The 22,957-nt window shown below is 42.8% G+C and overlaps 1 protein-coding gene across 9 annotated transcripts in view; it reads left to right on the forward strand.

The window, feature by feature from the left end:
- Positions 1 to 1,900: 1,900 nt before the first annotated feature.
- TBC1D1 (TBC1 domain family member 1) overlaps positions 1,901 to 22,957 on the forward strand; it is a 191,229-nt gene continuing 170,172 nt past the window's right edge. For 4 of the 9 annotated variants that reach the window (XM_030563807.1, XM_030563798.1, XM_030563796.1 and 1 more), the window contains exons 1-2: positions 1,901 to 2,858; positions 13,927 to 14,431. In XM_030563807.1, coding sequence (XP_030419667.1) covers positions 2,662 to 2,858; positions 13,927 to 14,431 — 702 coding nt within the window. In that variant the 5' untranslated portion in view covers positions 1,901 to 2,661. Of the gene's footprint in view, positions 2,859 to 2,886; positions 3,037 to 13,926; positions 14,432 to 22,957 lie in introns of those variants that run through there. The other 5 variants (XM_030563800.1, XM_030563799.1, XM_030563801.1 and 2 more) reach the window with 3 other exon arrangements.

Genomic DNA, 22,957 nt, shown 5'->3' on the forward strand with positions numbered 1-22,957 from the left:
AAGGGTTAATGTTCTTTTACCTGTAAAGGGTTAACACAGGGAACCAAACACCTGACCAGAAGACCAATCAGGAAACAAGACTTTTTCAAATCTGGGTGAGGGAGTCAACAACCTGTTCCACCCTTTAGACTAGGCATGTGGTGGTACACGCATCATACAGACACAAGTCTGCTTTCTGCAACTCTCTTGCCCCCCAACAACTTGTTTCAGTGATTCCCCAAATCAAAGCCACTTACTAGAGTCCTCCTCTCCTGTTTGCACTTTGCCAAGCTCTGACAGCTGTGACTGGCTAGCCTCTGGGGTCGAGAAGAGTTCCTGGCTGCATGCATCTCTGACCTCAGAGTCATCCTCTGCCTCTGGGTCCCCCTCTCACTCCAAGATTTCCTCCTCCTGGCTCAGTCCACTCTTGACTGGTATGTGAGCCACTGAAGTATTCACAGTGGCCTTCGCAGTGGAGGTGGGGTCACCACCGAGTATTGCGTCCAGCTCTTTGTAGAACCGGCACCTCATGGGTGCAGCACCGGAGTGGTGGTTTTCCTCCCACGCTTTGTGGTGGGCGTTCCGCAGCTCCTTCACTTTGACCTTGCACTGCAGGGTGTCCCGGTCAGGGCCCCTTTCTGTCACACATCATGAAATCTGCCCGTATCATAATTCCTATGGCAGGAGTGCAGCTGGGACTGGACAGCCACCTCTCCCCAAATGATGAGGTCCAGCAGCTCGGCATTGTTCCAAGTGGGGGATTGCCTGTGTGTGGACAGGCATCGTCACCTAGAAAGATGTGCTGAGACCGCCACACGCATCACCAAGCAAACAGGAAGGGGACTTTCAAAATTCCCAAGGAATTTAAGGGGTGGGGCTCATGGTTGGTCACCTGAGAGCAGGACAGTAGAGTTGAAACTGATGACCAGAGAGGTGAGAACAGGCATTGTGGGACACCTCCCAGAGGCCAATTGCAGTGCTGTAATTGACCAGGGTGCTTAAACGGCACAGTGGTGCTGTAGCCCCAGCGCAGAAAACTGTACACCTCTTGTCGGGGTGTTTTTTTACAGCGCTGCAACTTCACAGTTTCTGCACACTAAGGCCATGGCTACACTCACACTTTACAGCGCTGCAACTTTCGCACTCAGGGGTACAAGATACAGTGCTGTAAAGCGTCAGTGTAATCAGGGCGGCAGCGCGGCTCCCAGCGCCGCATGCTACACCCGTAAAGGATGTGGTTTACATGCAGCGCTGGGAGAGCTGCCACTCCAACTACACTCACACTTCAGCAGCGCTTTGAAATTCCAAATGTAGCCATACCCTAAGTGGCTTGGCAGTGTGTATACCACAGGAGTTACAGCGTAGAAACTTGCCAGTGTAGACAAGTATTTTTCAGATTTGGAGCCTAGGGTGAAAGGAGCACTTGGAGATTGAAAGGATAGTTTATTCTCCAAGCCCATTCATAAGGAGGAAATCAATCAGTACCAAGGAAGGCAGTGATTTATGTCAAGTGGATAGCTGCAGTGGAGAAACAGAATGATAGCAGTAACTTTATTTCAGAGAACAATCGGGTTCTTTTAAAGACTTACCTTATAATGAGAGATAGGCCCAAACCAACAAACTGGACCGAAGGAATTGCTAATGTTGGGACTAGAGCTATTTTTTGGTTGAAAATATATATTTTTAAATGACATTTTAACATTTTTTTTCAGAAAAATCTATTTTTTTTCCAAATTGTTCTGTGTGATACTACTTCTCATAACACTTTTAATCAACATTCATATTTCTAATTTTTTGTTTTCCCTCAACCAGGTTTTTCATAAACAAAAAGTTCTGTTAACCATTTAGAATGCATTTTTTATTAAAAAAAAATAAGAACAAAACAAATTCCGGGGGTGGGAGGATTCAAAAATTGGTCTGTTTTGAGCCCTGCAAAATGAAAATGTCAAATGTTCAATACCCCCCTCCCCTGAAATTGTTTCCTCTTGTTTTCCCCTCCAGCTCTGCTTAGGCCCCATCTCTGCTTAAAAGTGAATGCAGAGAGTGAGCCTCTCCTCTGCTGGGCAAGGCTGGGGCAGGCCACCCCTCAGGTGGGCTAGGCGCTGCCTAGCCCGCTCCAGCACAGAAGGTCCCTGGAGGAGAGGGCGAGCTGGGGGTTGTCCGTCGCACACCCCGTCCCCCAGCACAGGCAACCAGGCGGGGAGCCAGGAAGCTGCTCGCACCCAGCAGCTCTCCCTGCACTGCAGCTGTTGCTCGCATGTGACCAGCAGCCCAGCACTGTCCCTGCTGCACCAGGTTTACGCTTAGTCCTAGTGCCCCGAGGCGAGAGCGGGGGCGCCGGCGCGGGCTCCTGTTGCTTTCGGATCGTTAGGTACGTGCTGGCTTCTCCGAGCGGCGCCTCCCAGGCCGGAGCGGGCTGCCCCCCCCCCCCCCGGCAGAGTCACACACGCGGGCGGGAAGAGGAGGCGCTCCCCAGCGTCGGCCTGCAGCTGCGCCCCGCAGGCGGGAGGGGGCCCCTCTGTCGGGCCCCAGGAGCAGCGCGTGTCGCGACTCCCCCTCCCCAGCCAGGGCAGCCTCCTCGGGGAGAGAGCAGCAGGCGGGCGGCGGCAGTGAGCAGCCACGGCGGGGCCCTCCGGAGACCGGCAGGGGGCTCAGGCACCGGCAGGTACATCCAGCTGCTTCATGCTGCCCCCGAGGCAACATACAGCAGCCGCCGCCACCTTCTCCCCTACTCTGGGGCTGCATGGCCGCTGTCCCCAGCGCGCCCAGCTTTGGATTCTGCCCTTCCGCGCTCTGAGCACCGTGTGGGGTCGGACTCCTCCTCCTCCAGCGCTCGCAGAGCGGCGCTTCCTTGCGCGCCAGCACATCCTGCAACTTAGGTAAGTGGTTTGAGCGTTTGCAGCCCTTCCTGTGGATCTGCTTGAGACGGGCCGAAACTCGGGGGAAGTGCTACCTAGAATGGGATGGGGTGGCAGGGTTTAATAGGGAGGTGTGGGTATAAATTGTTCAGTGCACAACTCTGTCCGCTGTAAGACACCTGCCCCCTCCCCTAGCATGGTAAGTACGAAAGTTTTTAATATTTTAAAATCTGGGGCAATTTTATAGTTGTGTGAAGTAGAATAATTGAAACGAGTTTATGGAAATGCCAAAATGATATGATGTTTAGCCGTTCGGATGACATCAGCCTGTTCCCCTTGTTTGGGCTGATGGTGTTGATTAAGTCCTCAGATTAGATCTGTGTTCATGGAGGCTCAAAAGCTCTGCCAAAATGACTTTACAGGGTCTGGTTTAAATTGAGGCAAGCAGGGAGATACAGAGATGCCCTCTCTGCTCTGAACACCTTGAACCTGTACGTTGTTTATGTAAGAGCACCTTCTGTTTTGAGATCTTTTGATAGAGGATCATATTATTTACAGCACTGGAGCACAACAGAATGAGTTCAGGGTAATCTTACATACTGCCTTTGTTCTGGGGATTTTACACACCAAACAGTTTTGTATCCATTTACTGGAAAGAGTGAAACTGTACAGGAGCTAACAACAGTGTAAACAGGCATTTGTACCAATGTGTAATTTTCACTGCAGAGTGGTCAGAACACCAGAGCCCAGTATACTGTCACTGGCAGGATAAAGCTGCACCAGTGCTGGAAAATGGATACTTCATTGCCTGCTGTAGGTGCACCCAGAATATTCTGGTGATTGTTAGTATAAACTAAGCCCGCCGTGCCATTTTAAAAAAAGTTTGCTTAATTTTTGTGTAGAGTGTATGTTGTAGAGTCCACAATTTCCTTCTCTTTACTCTTCCCTATAAAGGGTCCGTATCATTATCTCTACATTTCTTCCTTCAGCTCAGGAGCACAAGACCGTAATTCTCTCCAGAAATTGTCAACATTGCTCCATATGTCAGAAAGAACAAGAGTGATTTTTTGAGAGCAACACAGTGCTCTTCTCATAGTGGGGAAGCCAGCCTCTGGTAGTCCAGGGGTCTCAGAATGCAAATTTAGATCCCTTAAACACAGTTAACAGGACTACAATCCCTTTAATGTTAACATTCATTTAAAAGAGGAGTGTGCAGGAGAGTTACGACATATGTGTAACTATTTTTAGTGCAGTTCTAAAAGGTCGAGACCTTGTGTGTTGCATTTTGTTTAGAAAAGAAGCTAATATTGCAGCTCTACAGTAGAAAACCACTGCAGTACAGATGGAGGGATTTGTGACCCCAGTTAAATCCAGACATTGAGTGGAACATTACTATACACAGTGACTAAAATGTACTCTTGCCATGTATTAAAGCACAAATGGCTCTGAGCGGTGGACAATGGTAATAATGGTATAAGAATGCTCATGAGCTACTTTATAAGTAATGAAGTATAAAATGCTCAAACTGTGAAACTTTCTGTAAGCACTGTACAAAAATACTATTGCCTGAAGTACTAGGAGAGGAGGAAAAATGACAAGTCAAAAGGGAAATGGATGCATTCCATGATGTGGCTTCTTCACATGAATTCATAGAACTTAGTCAAATGAAAAAATGGTGTCTCTAGGTGTACATTTTTGTGGCATTCATGTCATTGAATAGATAAAGTGAGATGAAGTTGAGGGTGTAACATCAGTGGCAGCTGCATACTTTTTTCATGCTTCTGCATTATAACTTGTCTAGCAAGCTGGCTTGTGTCTATATCCTTTGCAAACAGCAGGTTTTTTCTGACTTTTGGGTGCTGATTGTTAATGCATCTATTGATTTTTTTAGTTTAGATAATATTAAATTGTTTCAGAAGCTTCAATACCCAAAATGTCAGGAAGCAGAGTATTAATTTTTATTGTCAGCAATAGCACATAGCAACAGATGTCAAGAGCAGGAACAGTAAACATTTTTCTTAATTTGTTGATGGTTTCCAGATTTGTTTATTATACCATTCATTTTGTAACTCATAGCATAATCAAGAGTCTGTTGCCATGTTCCTGAAAATAAGCTTAATTGTTTCTTTACTCTCTATTTAACTGTGTTTAATTCATCTGAGGCCATAGAACAAAGTACTAGTTAAAATAGCTGTGACAGTAATTATTTTAGGTGTGGTTACTTATTATCAAGGCAAAGGAGTTACCCAGGTTTGAAAACAGAGCTAAATGTGTGGCCTGATCCAAGGCCCACTGAAGTCAATGGAAAGACTCCTTGAAGAGCCAGGATTTTATGAAAGTACATGGTAGCTGAGAAGTTACTTGGGAATTTTATGAGAAGCATTGATTTCTGGAATTGGCCATGACATTATGCATATATACCAGTTAGGGTTGTAGAAGAAGTGAAGGAATAGATAATAAATTGCTGTGAGTCTGCAGAGTACTGGTTAGTGCAGAGGCAGGATATATTGTGTAAAAGCACCCTTAAGATGTTACTTACCTGTTTTTGTTTTTTTTCTTTGTTGTGTAGCTGATCAAATTAAAACTATTTGAAAATTAAATGCATCCTATGACATATGATACAGTGTGTCTTGGGACCGACATGGATACAATAGTAGTGCTTACATGATATGATCTAAGCAGTTCTGTGTACTTATTTGAATCCTATAACAATAAAACAGATTGAAAACCTAAAATGAAGCTGAAAACAAAAGGACAGAAATTATTAACAATATATATAACAATCTATTAGTTTTTATATGACACGATAGAGGATAGGGGAGAATTTAGTGTGTAATCTTTACCAAAAGAATGAAAACTTTTACTTAATAACAGTGACACCTCCCGCCACCTGTCATTCACATATCTCAAGCATAGTCTTGTCATTTATACTTATATGTGCTGTAAGGCTGATGTGTTTTAAATGAATCTATCAGGATGGGTGCAGACAACCTGTATCTCAGGGGTCAGATTGAGAGGTAAAGTGGTGCTACTTAATTGTTGTCTACATTCCAGAATTCTGCCTGAGGGTGACCAGATGTCCCAATTTTATAGGGACAATCCTGATTTTTGGGTCTTTTTCTTATATAGGCTCTTATTAGTCCCCAGCTCCCTGTCCCAATTTTTCACACTTGCTGCCTGGTCACCCTATTCTGCCCATAGGCTGAAACTCTACCCGGAATCCCAGAGTAGTTTGATGTTTTTATTAAAATGGTCAGCAGTGAAATATTTTACAAAGTTGATGTTTGAATTGTGATTAGGCTTCACAGCCAACACTTTGTAGAGACAGAGACAAATGGGGTAAGTTTTTGCTTCTTTTAAGACCAACTGTGCCTCCCTCAGGGTAGCTAAAAGGATACAGGGGAAAAATGGGAATCCTTTCTCCAACTCAGTAATCTGGTATGAAATGCTTGCATGGCTGTTCTGCAACTAACCTCGATAGGCTGAGGTGACAGCTGGGCCTTTGTTCATCCCCTATCTAGGGAGCTAGGCCTCTGGATTTATGCAGAGGTGGAGTCCTGACCACTTCCTTATACTGCCCCAGCACATTGCCAAGTCATGCTAATCCTTCTATGAGATCTGTCTTCTCTGTAGCCAGGAGCTGTGGTGTGTTTGGCACTTAACTGAGCTAAGATCAAGTATAGTTTCTGTTCCTTGACTCTTAGTACATTCCATGGGTGGCGTACGTGAGCCCACTTATCCACTGACGCTCTGAAAACTCCCGCATCCCAATCTGGGTCTATGCTGGTTATGTGATATGTTTGAAGATAGCACAACCTGTTCCCCAAGAGGGCACTCAAGAGGGACTGTTAGGGGATGAACGTGTAGCTCACTTTGTAACTGTGACACATGTGCTTAACTTTATGCTTGTGAGTAGTCCCATTCAAGTTTATAGGACTACCCATAGGCCTAAAGTTACGCATATACATACATATTTGCAGGATCAGTTCCTAAAGCAGAATTTAGCTCTTAGTTTATATTAAATAGACCCCATTGAATTCAGTGGCATTAAACTGGTGTAATTACCGGTAGAATCTGTTCCTAAGTTAGGACAAGAACAACAGAAGGAAGTGAACAGAAAGAATGCGTGTGAGGAAGGGAAGAGGAGGCTGACTACAGGGAGATTCTGAGGCTAGTTAGATTAATGAGATGTGTGTTTTAAGGGTTGAAATTATGTTCCTTTACGTCTTGGGCACTACTAAAATGGAACCCTGAGAATCTGATTTTTCTATTACTGTTCGTAATTTTAGTTCCGAAAAGTTAGGTTTTGGTGGTTTTTTTTTAAAGAAGGTACATTTGAAAATAGTATAGGTGTGGACAAGGAACGTGATTCAAGTGCTTATTTTTTAAAAAAGCAAGTTGATGTCAATAATCTCTTAGTTTATATTAAATACACTCCAGCAGTTCAGTACTTATTGAAGTATGACAAAACAGCTCACTGTTTAATATAATTAAATCCTTAGACTTAGCATTGAAAATAACATTTTATTCTCTGCTGTAGTGTTAGATATCTCCAGTTAGGAATGCAACATTTTCTAGTACTAGAATAAAAGAGAACTGGAGGTTGTGATTAGAGCTGGGCACAATGTTATTAATACAACTTATTTTTTAAATAAAAAATTACCTTTTTTTAAATTGGAAAATTTTCATGAAAGTGGTTGATTAAAATTTTAAAAAAATCCTTTTTTCAAGGAAACTGGGAAAAAGAAAACTGGGAAATGTGGTCTAGATGAAATTACTATAAGGTGGGTGCATAGCTGATTGAAAGACCATATTCAGAAGAGTTATCAATGATTCATTGTCAGCTGGGAGGGTGTATCTAGTGGGGCCCAAAGGGGTAAGTCGTGGGTCTGGAGCTATTCAGTGTTTTCATTAATGACTTGGATAATGGCGTGAAGAGTATGTTTATAAAATTTGCCAGACACCAAGATGGGAGAGGTTGCAAGCACTTTGGAGGACAGGATTAGAATTCAAAACAACCGTGACAAATTGTCGAATTGGTCTGAATTCAACAAGATGAAATTCGGTAAAGACAAGTGCATAGTACTTAATATAGAAAGGAAAAATAAAATGCACAATTACAAAATGGTGGTCCAGCTCTAACCCAATGCTGTGGCTGGTGCAGCTCGCAGGCTGGATGCAGCCTGCAGGCCATAGTTTGCCCACCCCTGAGCAAATGCCGTAAATAGAGAAGAAGGATAGTCCAGTGGTTAGAGTGCTAACTTGGGAGTGTGGAGACCTTGATTCAAGTCCCTGCTCTGCCACAGCTTTTTTATATGACCTTGGCCAAGTCACTCTGGACTTGTCTTCACTATCTCACTACATCAGTGCTGCTGCATCTATGCAGTGGCACTGATATAGCACTTCTGGTGAAGGCGCACTATGTCGATGGGAGAGCATTTTCCCATCGACGCATTTACTCCCTCTCCCTCAATGAGAGGTGGAAGTTATGTTGGTGGGAGATGGAGGCAGAGCTTAGAATCAATGTAACTTGTTTACAGTAAGTTGTATCAACTTAATTGGTAGCGTAGACAAGCCCTTAGTCTCTCTTTGCTGCAGTTTTCCATCAAATTAAATGAGATAACAATACTTCTCTCCCTCATGGGAGTGGAGTGAGGGGAAAAATACCCTAAAGATGTGAGGTGCTCAGATACAAGTACCTAAGATAAAGAGATTAGCTGTTGTTTGATTAGAAGCAGCAGTGCAATTCATTTATATGTGATTATTGTGTATTTTAGCCTCAGCAAAGAGGAGAATATGGATGGAGTGTGGTATCACATACAGAGCCCTGAATTCCTAGTTAGTTTGAGTCACAGATGAAATGAGTTTGCTGGTTTTAGTGCATGACACAAAGATAGTCCTCAGTTGGTCATAATTTGTGGTCAGTCTGTGCTCATGAGACCCACATTTACAGTTGCAGGTAAGGGTAAAAGACTTTTTTGTAAAGAAGTTTGCATAGCACCTGCCTATCACTGTGCCTGGTTCTAGAAAGTGATGTCTGCCTCTCACTTTCCTGAGCAGAAAAGGATCACTATGTTTACTCCAAAAAATTGAAAATGGAAGGCAAAGTTTTGATTTACTGATATGTGAAGATAATGGCTCAAATTCAGTCCTGATACACATGTTAATTATTTCAACTGAGAACAGACTTTACTTAGACTTGTTATGCTGAGACCATTATGCTCGCCCTTAAGTAACAACAAAGTTTATAATCAGTGAGCTCGATTTTCGTGGTCTTTGCGTTGTTTTCCTGCTGAGCCCTGAATGAATCAAAACCTCCTGGAGAGTTGCTGAATTGTTTTCCATTGTCACTGTTAATAAAAAAAAGTTTCACAATTGCATCTCAAACAGGGAAGAGAGAGCTTCACTTCCCTATGGGGAGTTTGCATCCCTGACAGAAGCCTTTGCAAGAGCACAGCAGTAATGATGTTACAGAGCATTTTGTTGGTTAGACAAATATAGAAATGCTTTGTTAAGCTGAGGTCAACTTCTGTGACAGCATGTTTATAAATGAAGAGATTTCTGGACTATTCCCCTTGCTTTCTGTATATGAAACAAGAGCTGTACATGGAAGATGTTTAATATAATTGAAATGAGGCCTACAAATATATATTTCATGTTTCTTATAGTATTTACATCTGTTAGGGGCTTTCTTAAATGTTTCATGCATCTAGATTGTTAGCAGATTCAGAGTTCTGGCTCATGGATTGTCTTTGCAGACCTACACTGTAGGATTCTCTTGCTAAGCTCATCAGCCGTGGAATCATTAATAATAAAGCCAAAAAGGGCATTCATCCATAGTTGGATCCAAAAGTTCCAGAAGAGAAGGCTATAAAAAGGCCCAGCACCTGTATCTATCTTTAAATCTTGTTTTTTTTCCTTCCTGCAAAGTAGTTACAGAAGCATGTTTTCCGTTTATTTTTTTGGTAAAGTGGTCGTTTTTTTCATTTTTGAAAATGTTATGTTTTAAATGCAATGTAATATTTCTAACAGTAGTATATTCCTGCCCCACTCCCTCAAAACCCCTTGAAAAATTCATCTAATATTTGCAACTACTCACACAGCTGATAGAAACTTTTCAAAATTTTTGATGGGTAAAACAGACTAATTTTTCATGAAAATTTTTGCAATTTTTTCCCCATTGTTTTGGCCAACTCTGTGAATGAAGAAAGACTAACACAATTACTGTAGCTATAATAAAGAAAGAAGTACATGATTTAGTATAACAGATTTGCTAAAATAAACTTTCAGTAAAAGATGATTGTTTACAGTGTTGTTATAGCAGTCTCTTGAAAAAGAAAATTCATAATAAAGAGTTTTGAAAGAGCTGGTCAAGTGTCTATCTGGATCATTAACATTTCTTTTTAATAAGTCCTGGAATTCTGGGGAAGTTCCAGAAGACTGGAACTAAGCTAATGTTGTCAATATTTAAAAACGGGATAACCTGGTTAATGATAGGCCTGTCAGCCTGACATTAACCCTTGGCAAAACAAACTAAAAAAACAAACAAACAAAGACAAAAAACCCCAAGAAATGGCTGATACAGGACTAGATAAGTCTTCACTGGAGAGAATGTGAAGGAGAGTCCCAAACCTGAGCCATTCTTTTTAGCTGACAAATTTGAGTAACTGTCCTAAACTGAGGAGTCAGTAGAGAAGATTTTGGAACAAATTGATAACTTAAATAGTAATAAGTCACCATTTATAGATGGTATTCATCCAAGAGTTCTGAAGGAAGTCAGATATGCAGAAATACTACTGGTAATCAGTAATCAATTTTAATCAAGAATTAGTATGGTATGTAACCTATCGCAGAAATCAGCCTCTGTACCAGATGACTGGAAGATCACTAATGTAAGGCTGATTTTTTTTTTTTAAAATGATCCAGAGGCAATTCTGACAATTACAGGCCACTAAACTTAAGTTCAATACCAGGCAAACTGATTGAAACTATAGCAAAGGACAGAATTATTAGATGAACACTATGTGTTGGAGAAGAGTCAACATGGCTTTTGTAAAGGGAAATCATGCCTCACCAACCTACTAGAATTCTTTGAGGGTATCAACAAGCATGTAGACAAGGGTGATCCAGTTGATATAGTGTACATGGACTTTCAGAAAGCCTTTGACAAGGGCCCACACCAAAAGCTCTGAAGCAAAGTAAGCAGTCCTGGGATAAGAGAGAAAGTCCTTTCATAGATCAGTAACTGACAAAAAGATAGGAAACAAAGGGTAGGAATAAGTGGTCAGTTTTCACAGTGAAGAGAGATAATTGGCAGCATCCACTAAGGATCTGTGCTGGGACTGGTGCTGTTCAAAATGTTCATAAATGATCTGGAAAATGGGGTAAATAGTAAAGTAGTAAATTTTGCAAATGATACTAAATTACTCAAGATAGTTAAAGTCCAAAGCTGACTGTGAAGAGTTACAAAGAGATTTCACAAAATTGGGTAACTGGGCAACAAAATTACAGATGAAATTTAGTGTTGATAAATATAAAGTGATGCACAATGGAAAAACATAATACCAACTGTACATTCAAAATGGTGGGTCTACATTTGCTGTTATCATTCAAGAAAGAGATCTTGGAGTCATCATGGCTAGTTGTATGTCTATGAGTTCTTTGAAAACATCTGTTCAATATGGCAGTCAAAACTAACGTCGGGAAAGATTAGGAAAGGGATGATATCATAGAACCTCTATACATTCATGGTACACCCACACTTGCTATACTGTGTGCAGTTCTGGTTGTCCCATCTCAAAAATGTTATATTAGAATTGGAAAAGATACACAGAAGGGCTGCAGAAATGAATAGGGGTATGGAACAACTTTCATATGAGGAGAGATTTAAAAGTCTGGGACTGTTTAGTTTAGAAAATAGATGACTACGGGTGATATGACAGAGGCCTATACAATAAATGGTATGAAGAAAGTGAATGGGCACGTGTTATTCACTATATCACATAACACAAGAACCAGGGGTGACCAATGAAATACATAGGCATCAAGTTTAAAATAAACATAAAGTACTTCTTCACACAACACAGTCCATTTGTGGAGCTTGTTGCTGGGGGACGTTGTGAAGGCCAAAGTATAACTGTTCAAAAAAGAATTAGATAAGTTCATGGAGGATTGGTCCATCAATGGCTATTAGCCAGATAGTGAGGGACGCAATCTCATGCTCTGGGTGTTCCTAGCCTTTGACTTCCAGAAACTGGGAGTAGATGACAGGGGATGAACCACTCAAAATTGCCTCTTTCTTTTCATTCCCTTTAAAATGTCTTGCACTGGCCCTTGTCGGAAGACAGAATACTGGGCTAGGTGGTCCATTGGTTTGAACCAGTATGGCGTTCTTATGTTCTCTAGATTAAATAATAATTAAAGGAGGATTATATAAATAACATGGTTTTATCAAAAATAGATCTAGTCAAACTAACCTGGTATAATTTGTTGATGAGGTTGTAAGTTTGATTGAAAAGGTAATAGTGGTGTTTGTTACATAGTTAGATTTCTTTGAAGTATTTGAGTTGATACACATAGCACTTGGATTTAGAAATTAGAAGGATACAAAATTATCACAGCACACATTAAATGGATTAAAAACTGGCTAGCTAATAAGTCTAAAATGTAATTTTAAAGGGGAATCATCACTGAGCTGTTGTTTTTCTTGTGAGGTCCTGCAGGGATTGGTTTTTGGCTCTATGCTATTTATCATTTTTACCAACGATCTGGAAGAAAACATAAAATCATCATCGATAAAGTTTGCAAGTAACACCAATGTTATGAGAGTGATAAATAATCAAGAGGGCAGGAGACTGATAGAGTGCTCTGGATCACTTGGTAAGATGAGCAGAAGCAAATGATATGCATTTCAATATAAACAAATGTAAGGTCACACATTTAGGAACAAAGAATGCACACCAGAATTACAGGACTGGAGACACTATCCTGGGAAGCAATGATTGAAAAAGACTTTGGGATCATGGTGGATAATCTGCTGAATATGAGCTTCCAGTGCAAAGCTGTGGCCAAAAGGGCTAATGCAGTCCTTGGATGTATAAACACGGGAATCTTGAGGAAGTGTAAAGGGGGTGATATTGCCTGCATATGATTGCTGCTGGAATACTATGTCCAGTTCTGGTACCCACAATTCAAGAAAGATGTTGATAAATTGGAGAGGGCTCAAAGGAAAGTCACAAGAATGACTAAAGGATTGGAAAGCATGCCTTATAGTGGCAGATTCAAGGAACAGTTTACCAGGATTGTGGTAGATTCTCCATCTATGGCAATTTGAAAATCAAGATTGGATGTTTTTCTAATATATATGGTCTAGTTCAACCACAGCTATTGGATCTGAAGCAGGAATTAATTCAGCGAAGACCTGTGGGTATACAGAAGGTTACACTAGATGGTGCCCTCTGGTCTTGAAATCGATGGGTATAGTTATGCTGCAGTGTAAGCCCATGGTTAGTAGAACTTGAGTTAGAAGACTCTGGATTTGTTAACACAGGGCTTGAGCATTTCTACCTATTTGTAACTCCAGGTTTGAAATTGTTGAACCCTGAGTCCCAACCTGGCGCTCCGGCACCTAGATTATGCGAGCCTGAGTTGAACTACCTAGATCCCAGACTTCCTAGATCCCTTCCAAAATGTGGCTGCTCTAACCCTTTGTTCATGGTGAAGTGTGGGAAAATTTGACTGTTCACCAAACTTGATTGTCAAGAGGACAAAGAAAGCCTGTGGAACACATTTGTCAGACTCCCAGAACATGATTCTAGTAGGGTTGTGCCCATACTGCAGAGCAGTAGGGCTTGAACACTGGGTCCCAGCTTGATTCAGGATCAAACCCTCAAACCATGGAATCAAAGCTCTGGGTTAGCATGATTTGTATGTAGCTGGAAGGAGGATTAGGCTTGAACCTGAGTTTGAACCCTGTGTTTACACTGCAGTCTAGAAATGCCCTATGAATATTTCCATTATTGATGATTATTTTTAAATAGAAAATTCTAAATGACTGTTCCTGTAACTGTATTAATATCTTTTCTTTCAGAATTCCACTACTGTGCAATGAAAGGAATCTTCATTGCTGGGAATTGAAACTCTGGTGGATTATTCCTGGCTTCCTTGTTGGTTATAAAATGGAGCCCCTATCATTCAAAGTTAAAAAACTTCAAACACCCACTGATATCTCTGTGGATTTTAGTCTCCAGCTTGTTGGTTCTCTGCCAGTGCATTCTCTAACCACCATGCCAGTGCTTCCTTGGATTGTGGCAGAGATTCGGCGGCTCAGTATGCAATCTTCCGTCGAAGAACCTAGCACCAGCCAAATCCGGCTTTATGTTTCACCAGCAGGCCTGCGATGTGAACCAGACACAGGAAAGAGCCAACAGTGGGATCCTTTGATTTGTTCCAGCCTGTTTGAATATAAGCCACAGCATGTCCACAAGCTGATTCACAATAGCCATGATCCAAGTTACTTTGCTTGTCTGATAAAGGATGGAGCAGTAAATCAGCACAGTATCTGTTATGTATTCAGAGCCGCTGATCCAACAAAAGTAAGTAAAAAAGCAATTCTCAGAGCTTGCTTCGCTTCCTGAGATATTAGAAGCTGATTTATAGGGCATGAAAAGTTAATATTGTGTATTTCAAAATGAGGTAGCTTTTCTGATCTTTGGATCTTTTCATTACAGCCTGAGTTCTTTAAACTCTTTTTACAAAGTAAGACCTCAGTCTTGCGAAGACTTAACACATGGGCTGAACTTTACACATTCTCAGTTTTACTGTGTGAAGTTAGGCCCGTGTCAGTCTTTGCAGGATCGGGTCTTAGTTTACAATAAACTAGTGATATGGGCTGAAATCCTGGCCCTGTTGAAGTCAGTGGGAGTTTTTCTATTGATGTCAGTGGGGCTGGAATTTCACCCATAAACTGCCCTGGACCTTCTCCAATCCTACATTATATGAGTAGCTTGTGTTCCCTCTGAGAAGGCTGTGGTGCTAAAAATAGGCATCCAATTCTGCTCTTCTGATTCAAGTCAGTAATCTGCTAAAGGCACATCCTCACATGAATAAGGTGAGTAAAACTGGGCTTTAGGTTTCTGCAGCTGACCACTAATGTTTAGTGGGCAAAGCAGTGGCACCATTGAGGTCTGAGATGTAGGTATTAATATTGGAGGTGGAGCTCACATTGGGCCAAATCCTTTATGCCTCACTCACGAGAGTAGCCCCAGTGGAGCACCACAGAGAGACTGTTTGCATGTGTACAGCTGATTGGATTGATTCATGTACTTACAGCTATCTGCTCTGGAGCAAGACAGGGCATAACACCAAACTCATAGTGCCTGGCTCAGAGCTGGATACATGGTGATGGACACAGTTTTAATTAAATTCCCCCAAGATAAAATGTCAGCTAAGTAAACTAACAGGCAAATAGGACTTAAATCACAAGCACTTAAGTGAGAAAATACTGTCAAATTAAAAATGGGCTACTCAATAAGATATAAGATGTATGCATTTAAGGGTGGGGAGTAGATGTTTTAGGACTTGGTACTGAGTAGAAAGAAGCTGTTAAATATGTACTTATGTAGTTTATTGTGTGGGTTGTGGTTTTGTTAGGATCATGGTCAATAAACAACTTTGATCACCTCCAGTACAATTTCTTCTGTAACAACAAAGTGAAAAGCAAAGTACTATTTCCACTTGCTTGATCAGACTCCTGGAGCTATTTGAAGAGAAAGGGGGAAATATAAAGACTTGAGTTTCCAGTTTCAATTGTATCCACAGATTTTGGATGCCAGTGTCTATGATCATTATTGTTTTAATTTGGAATTGCCTTATCTCCGTTTGTTCTCCTTTACAGTGTCCATTTATTCTGTCTTTAATGTATGCATGTAACTCCCATTAACATTACTGAAAGTTGTGTATACTTATCAAAGTGTTTGTGAGAGAGATATCTGTGTATTGAGACAGCAGGGTACCCAGATTGGGAGCACAGCAGTGTCTAGGACAGGGGTGGGCAAACTTTTTGGGCTGAGGGCAACATCTGGGTGGGGAAATTGTATGCAGGGCCGGAGCAGGAGGTTGGGGTGTGGGAGGAGTGGGAGGGGGTGTTTTGTGCAGGAAGAGGCTCAGGGCAAGGGATTGGGGCAGAGGAGAGGTGCGGGGTGTATGAGGGGGCTCAGGGAAGGGTGTTGGGGTGCAGGAAGGATGCGGAGTGCAGGAGGGGTATGGACTGCGGGAGGGGGCTCAGGGCAGGGGGTTGAGGTGCAGGAGAGGTGCGGGGTGTGGTAGGGAGCTCAGAGCAGGGAGTTGGGGTGTGAGGTGCAGGCAGGAGGCTTAGGGTAGGCAGTTGGGGAGCAGGGTGCAGGAGGGGTTCAGGCTCTGGCCTGGCACAGCTTACCTAAAGTAGCTCCGGGGTGGCAGCGGTGCGTGCCAGGGCCAGGGCAAGCTCCCTGCATGCCTGCCCTGGCCCCATGCCGCGCCACTCCAGGAAGCGCTGTGGTCCCTGGAGGGGGCGGAGGGCTCCGCATGCACTGCCCTTGCTGCGTCTCCAGGTACCTCCCCCAAAGCTCCCATTGGCTGCAGTTCCCCATTCCTGGCCAATGGGAGCTGGGGGGGGGGGACAGTGCCTGGAGGCAATGGCAACGCATGGAGCCCTCTGCCCCCCTGCCTGGGGCCTGCAGGGAATGGTGCCGGACACTTCTGAGAGGGGTGCGGGGCCCGTGGGCAATCCAAACCCTGAGGGACCGGGTGCGGCCCGCGGGCCATAGTCTAGGATCATTATTGTTTTAATTTGGAATTGTCTATCTCCATTTTGTTCTCCTATAGAAGAAACAAATATTAGAAGACTAAATTCTGTGGACTGAGTGACTCAGCATTCTCTTGCTCCAGTCCATTAGATCTCTTGTCCCAGAGGACTCCTTTCACTGCCTGCAACATTTGCTCTGAGGAATCAAACAGCAGTTTTCCATATTTAGATTGTGTTGGCATGGTCAGCTTCCTCTCTGTTGCTCCTAGGATGGACAAAAAATGTTCTGCATATTTTTTCTATTTGTGCTTCTTATTCAGAAAGAGACACAACAGTCCAAATTAGCTTGGTGACAGAGCTGAAGTATTAAAATCTTGTTGTATACGAACCCCCCGCAGAGTGGGTCTTGAACTTACACTGGATTTACTATACTTATTTACCAGTCCAGTTTTAGTGAATAAAAATTTAGAAGTTATGATCTCAGCTTTGTGAAAAACTCAGGCAGAATTTGGCTGCGCTGGAGAAATTAAATCTCTCCATTGGGTCAAATATAACTTCTTAATACAGTGTTTGCAGCTATGGTAAATTTAAGTACTTATTCTAAGTGTTACTTTTCATTACCAACCCCCATCAGACTCTCTCCAAAATGTTGTAATAATTAGATAGACATCTGATCTATTTTATTGGACAAGAGGTCTCCATGATTAAAACGTTATAAGATACAAGGTCCATAACCAGTTTCATCTCTGTGGATGAATCTGGAAAAGGCTGTGGCTGATGTAGATGGAATTCATGTTAAGACAGGGCTCCTGCGCAAATTAGATTGAAAAACCAGTCTTGAATTACAACAAAAAATATATGGTTATGAATTCACAAGCGCTATCAAATAGGGTTGCCACCCGTCTGGATTTTGCCCAGACAGTCCAGTTTTTGGTTTCTGTGCCCAGGTGCTGTTTAGGGTTGCCAGGTGCCTGGTTTTTGACTGGAAAGTCTGGTTGAAAAGGGGACCGGGCAACCCTAAATGATACCTGAACCAAAAGTCTGGTTGATGCAGGGTGTGGGAGGTGCTGGGTCATTGGAAAAAGGCAAATATAGTGTCCATCATTGAAAAACAAAAGAAGGAGAACCCAGTGAACTACAGGCTGGTCAACCTCACCTCAATCCCTGGAAAAATCATGGAGCAGGCCCTCAGGCAAACCATGCTGAAGCACTTGGAGGAGAGGATGGTGATCAGAAACAATCAGCCTGGCTTCACCAAGGGCAAGTCATGCTTGACCAACCTGATTGCCTTCTATGTTGAGATAACTGGGTATGAGGAAAGCGGTGGATGTGATATATCTTGACTTTAGCAAAGCTTTTGATACGGTCTCCCAGAGTATTCTTGCCAGCAAGTTAAAAAAAGTATGGACTGTAAGGTAGATGGAAAGCTGGCTCAACAGGTAGTGATCAATGACTTGATGTCTAATTGACAGCCGGTATCAAGCAGAGTACCAGGGGTCGGTCCTGGGGCCAGTTTTGTTCAGCATCTTTATTAATGATCTGGATGATGGGATAGATTGCACCCTCAGCAAGTTTGCAGATGACACTAAGCTAGGGGGAAAGGTAGATATGCTGGAGGGTAGGGATAGCGTCTGGAGTGACCTAGACAAATTGGAGGACTGGGCCAAAAGAAGTCTGATGAGGTTCAACAAGGACAAGTGCAGAGTCCTGCATTTAGGATGGAAGAATCCCATGTACCACTACAGGCTGGGGACTGACTGGCTGGCTAAGCAGCAGTTCCACAGAAAAGGACCTGGGGATTACAGTGGACAAGAAGCTGGATATGAGTCAGCAGTGTGCCCTTGTTGCCAAGAAGGCTAATGGCATATTGGGCTGCATTAGTAGGAGCATTGCCAGCAAATTGAGAGAAGAGATTCTTCCCCTCTATTTGGCACTGGTGAGGCCACATCTGGAGTATTGCATCCAGTTTTGGGACTCCCACTACAGAAAGGATGTGGACAAATTGGAGAGAGTCCAGATAGGGCAGTGAAAATTATCAGGGGATGGGGCATATGACTTACAAGGAGAGGCTGAGGGAACTGGGGTTATTTAGTCTGAAGAAGAGAAGACTAAGGGGGGATTTGATAGCAGCCTTCAACTACCTGAAGTGGGGATCCCAAAGAGGATGGAGCTAGGCTGTTCTCAGTGGTGGCAGGTGACGGAGCAAGGAATAATGCTCTCAAGTTGCAGTGGGGGAGGTCTGCGTTGGATATTACGAAACACTATTTCACTAGGAGGGTAGCGAAGCACTGGAATGGGTCACCTAGGGAGGTGGTGGAATCTCCATCCATAAAGGTTTTTAAGACCCGGCTTGACAAAACCCTGGCTGGGATGATTTAGCTGGTGTTGGTCCTGCCTTAAGCAGGGAGTTGGACTAGATAACCTCCTGAAGTCTCTTCCAACCCTAATCTTCTATGAGTCTGTTAACTTGTGCCAGCCCCTGCTCAGCCAGGGCCACCTCATACCTGCAAGGAGGCTCCTTGAGATGGTCCAGTGAGCAGCGGTGGGAGGGAGAGGAGCGAGCAGTGGGGGCAGAGCCTTGAGGGAAGGGATGGGGCTTTGCATGAAGAGGTGGGATAGAGGGGTCTGGGGAAGAGGCAGAGTAGGGGTGGGGTCTTGGGGGTGCAGTTGCCAACAATTAGAAGGGTGGCAATCCTACTACCAAACGATTCCTGAAACCACGTCACTCTTCTTTATATAGGATAACTTTTAAAATTGAATGCAAAGCTGTTGCTGGGCAGTAAATTAAGTATCTTTTAAAAATTCACATAAATTTATACAAACGAATACATGTTGACTATATATACCTCACTACCTCTTGCCTTATCCATAATTAATTGGTCAATTGCTTGTGGGCATCAGAGAAGAAACAAGTCCAAAGGTGGAATTTGAGGGAGGAGAGGGCAGTGGACAGAAGACAGCAGGAAGATGGTTGTGGGAGAAGCAAATAAGAAAGACTAGTATAATTGACAGGGTGAGGAGGGGGCAGTGTGGTAAGAAACAGGAGCAGAATTGTGAAGAGCCGTGAAAGTGGTGATAGAAAGCTTGAACTTAGTACATGGAAATGAGACAGCCAGCGGAGGATGTTGAAGGGAGAGGATAGCATAGTCATAACAACGGAGAGTGAGAAAGTCTCTCTGCAATAGTCTTCTGAATAGACCAGATTTCATTAGCTGAATACTTTTTTATATGCATACTGAACCAGAATGTAGGCATGATCACTTGTGAAAGAAGGTTGTTCCTATTCTGGGGTAAAATATTTTGGTAATGGGATACAGAGCCTTTTGCCTTTGGAGCATTGACTCAAATCCACACCAGTGGGCACACCCTCCTGTGGGTAAGATAGGGTGCCCTTGTATTTTGCCTGAATTTAAACCAGAGATTTAGAGGGTAAAAGGCTCTGTATCCTACTATTCCAAGTAATGAACTCTACATAATTCCAAATAATGCCATGATTCTGTGTTAAGATTTTGTAGCCACACTTCCCTTCTTCTGAAATGCCCTGCCCAAGAAGGAAGCAATGACCCATTGTGGTATGGTTCCATCACTTCCTAGAAATTTATAGAATCCCTTCTGTTGCAGCACCATGAGGCTAGGGCTTAGCTGCTCTGGATGGAGTATAGGGGTAAATGGAGGAGAGTATCGGGGGCATACTGTATGTGTTAAACTCCTTTGGGGACCTGGCTCAGAACCACGCAAATGTCTGCACATGCAGTCCTTCTGCCCCACACAGTATTATGTTCTGTTCTGCATTTGATCATGCCTTAAGAAGGTTTTTTTACACAGGTGTCGGCAGAAGAGCCAAGAGCACCTTTACAGAGGGACAGGATCAAAGGCCCTAGAACTCCCCATTTCATGCAAATCCCTGAATTCTGTAGGATTTGGAGGCTGAATCACGTGATTCATCTATTGTCCCACTCTGAGGGGACCATTAGTTGAAAATTCTGCAAGGTGACACTATTGTAGTTTCCTAAACTCTTTGTCCTCAGACCGCGAGTTAACCACAGGAGAGTACAATGTGACTCCCAAGCTGTTAGACTAAAAGTCACCTCCAGTTGATGACATACATAAAACAAACAAGCTGGTGTTTTGAGTCTGATTTCTAATGGACAGGGTTCTACAACACACAGTTCATCATCACATGTTGTAACCTTGTTGGCAGTTTCAGCAGAGTGATTGGCTATTGAGTGGGCTTTGTAATTCCTAGAGATATTCCCTCTAGGTCATAGTGTAGACTTGTATGTTGGTACGGTGCCCAGTGTCCCTCATTTTGATGGATCATTAATTTTGGTCCCAAGGTGGCTTATGTTCCACACAAATGTGATACTTCCTCAGCTTTATTGTTGAAAATGATTTACATGGGAAATGCAGAATTTCTATTTGCCTTTTTTTTATTTTTTTATTTTTTTTTTAATACGGTTCCCTCCCTCCCTTCCCAAGTTGGGATTTTATGGATGGAGAGGTATGGTGGACTGAAGTGAACGTGGGGAAACCTGTACTGCTGTTCTCCAGGGGTAAACAGAGTACTTCAGTGGTTGCTTTTTCTAGTCTGTCACCTTTTTGAGCATTTAAATCCACTTTGGGGAGAACTGAATGAGAGACAGATAATTACAAGCTGATAGAGCATTGTTACAGGATATTGGTCGCCTACTGCTACATAACAAGACAAGATCTTCATAGAAAATAAATGTAGTGGTAAAGCTATATATTTATTTTCAGTTTAGGAGACACTGATTTTGTACCGCATTACAATGATTTTTCTTTGGTATATCAGATCATTGGCTTCATGTACATCTATTCATTTTACCTGATGGATGTTTTGTATGGCAAATGGAAATTTGGTCACTTTACTGTAATTGATTTAATGATGTATTAAGGATGGCTTAGATATAGGATAAATTGGGCATAATTATACTTTTACTCAAACAAATTTTAGACTTCTGTAAAGCAATTAAGTTCTATGATGATATTCTTGATTTACATAAGTGTGAGAGAAGCATCAGGCAAAATCTGTGATACAGTACATCAGAGACCAACTTATCCAGAAATGTGTTCTACAGAGCAGAGTTGTGTTTATTTTAAGTGGTCAGTGAATCCAACAATCAGATCCAACAATCTGACTGGCAGTCAGAAATTCCACTTGGCAATGCAGTGATGAAAAATTCTTCTCACCACTCTCTAGGGGTTAGTGAAGCAGCATATTTGAAGGTTCATTTCTGATAAGAACTGAAGTTTGGCTGTTTATTCAAACCCTCCAAATTTTTTCAGTCTGCAAACCCAGGCTGGACATCTTATGGGAACAGGCATTTCTGTGAGATTTCCAGTGGTTCCTGCAGAACCAGGAAAAGCAGAAGCATGCACAAATGAAAGCCGCACAAAAGTTCAGCTTTGCGAAAAGGTTAACTTCTGTTCTTATGTTTTCCCCTAATCAGTTTGCCATTCTTGTGTTTATTAGGGCTGTTAATCCTTTAATGAAAAACATGGGATAGAATCATTCACTTTTATTGTGGAGAGAAATGTTACAACTGATTCAAGCAGGATGCTGATGGGCATCTTTGAAGAAGGCAGATATGTGCACCCTCAAAGTCTTCATTCTGCAGAGAGTGAAAGTGTGCCTGCGAAGTGGTGTCTCAATTGTTCCTCTGATATATCTTTCTGGGATAATGTTAGTTTTCTAGCTGCTCTACAGGAGTAGTTCTCAACCAGAGATCTGAAGCCCCCTGGGGGGCCACAAGCAGGTTTCAGGGGGTCTATCAAGCAGGGCTGGCATTAGACTCACTGGGGCCCAGGGTAGAAAGCTGAAGCCCTGCCACCTGGGGCTGAAATGGAAACCTGAGCAATTTAGCTTTGTAGGGTTGCCCTGCTTGCTAGCCCCTAATGCTGGCCCTGGCTTTTATATGCAGAAAAACAGTTGTTGTGGCACAGGTGGGCCATGGAGTTTTTATAGCATGTTGTGGAGTGGCTCAGAAAGAAAAAGGCTGAGAACCCCTGCTCTACAGCAAGAATATTTGACTCCCACACAATGCCTCCCAGACAGCAGAATCCTCTGTGTGGGGAGCCACGGTCATAGCAACTGTACAGGCTGACCGTTGATTGTCTGAGGGTCTGGTAGGTATACTCCATGTTGGCTGCAGATATGTTGGCATGTAAGGGAGAACTGAAGGTGGGTCAGGGAAGAAAAATTGTCTTGAATGCTTATGAATCAGAGTCCTAACAGACAAAGCACAGGATGGGGTATTAGTTGGTGTCTGCTACAGACCCACCAATCACATTAGGGAACAAGATGACTGCCTTTTTA

The sequence above is a fragment of the Gopherus evgoodei genome, chromosome 5, assembly GCF_007399415.2.
Source record: "Gopherus evgoodei ecotype Sinaloan lineage chromosome 5, rGopEvg1_v1.p, whole genome shotgun sequence".
NCBI classification, from domain to species: domain Eukaryota; kingdom Metazoa; phylum Chordata; order Testudines; family Testudinidae; genus Gopherus; species Gopherus evgoodei.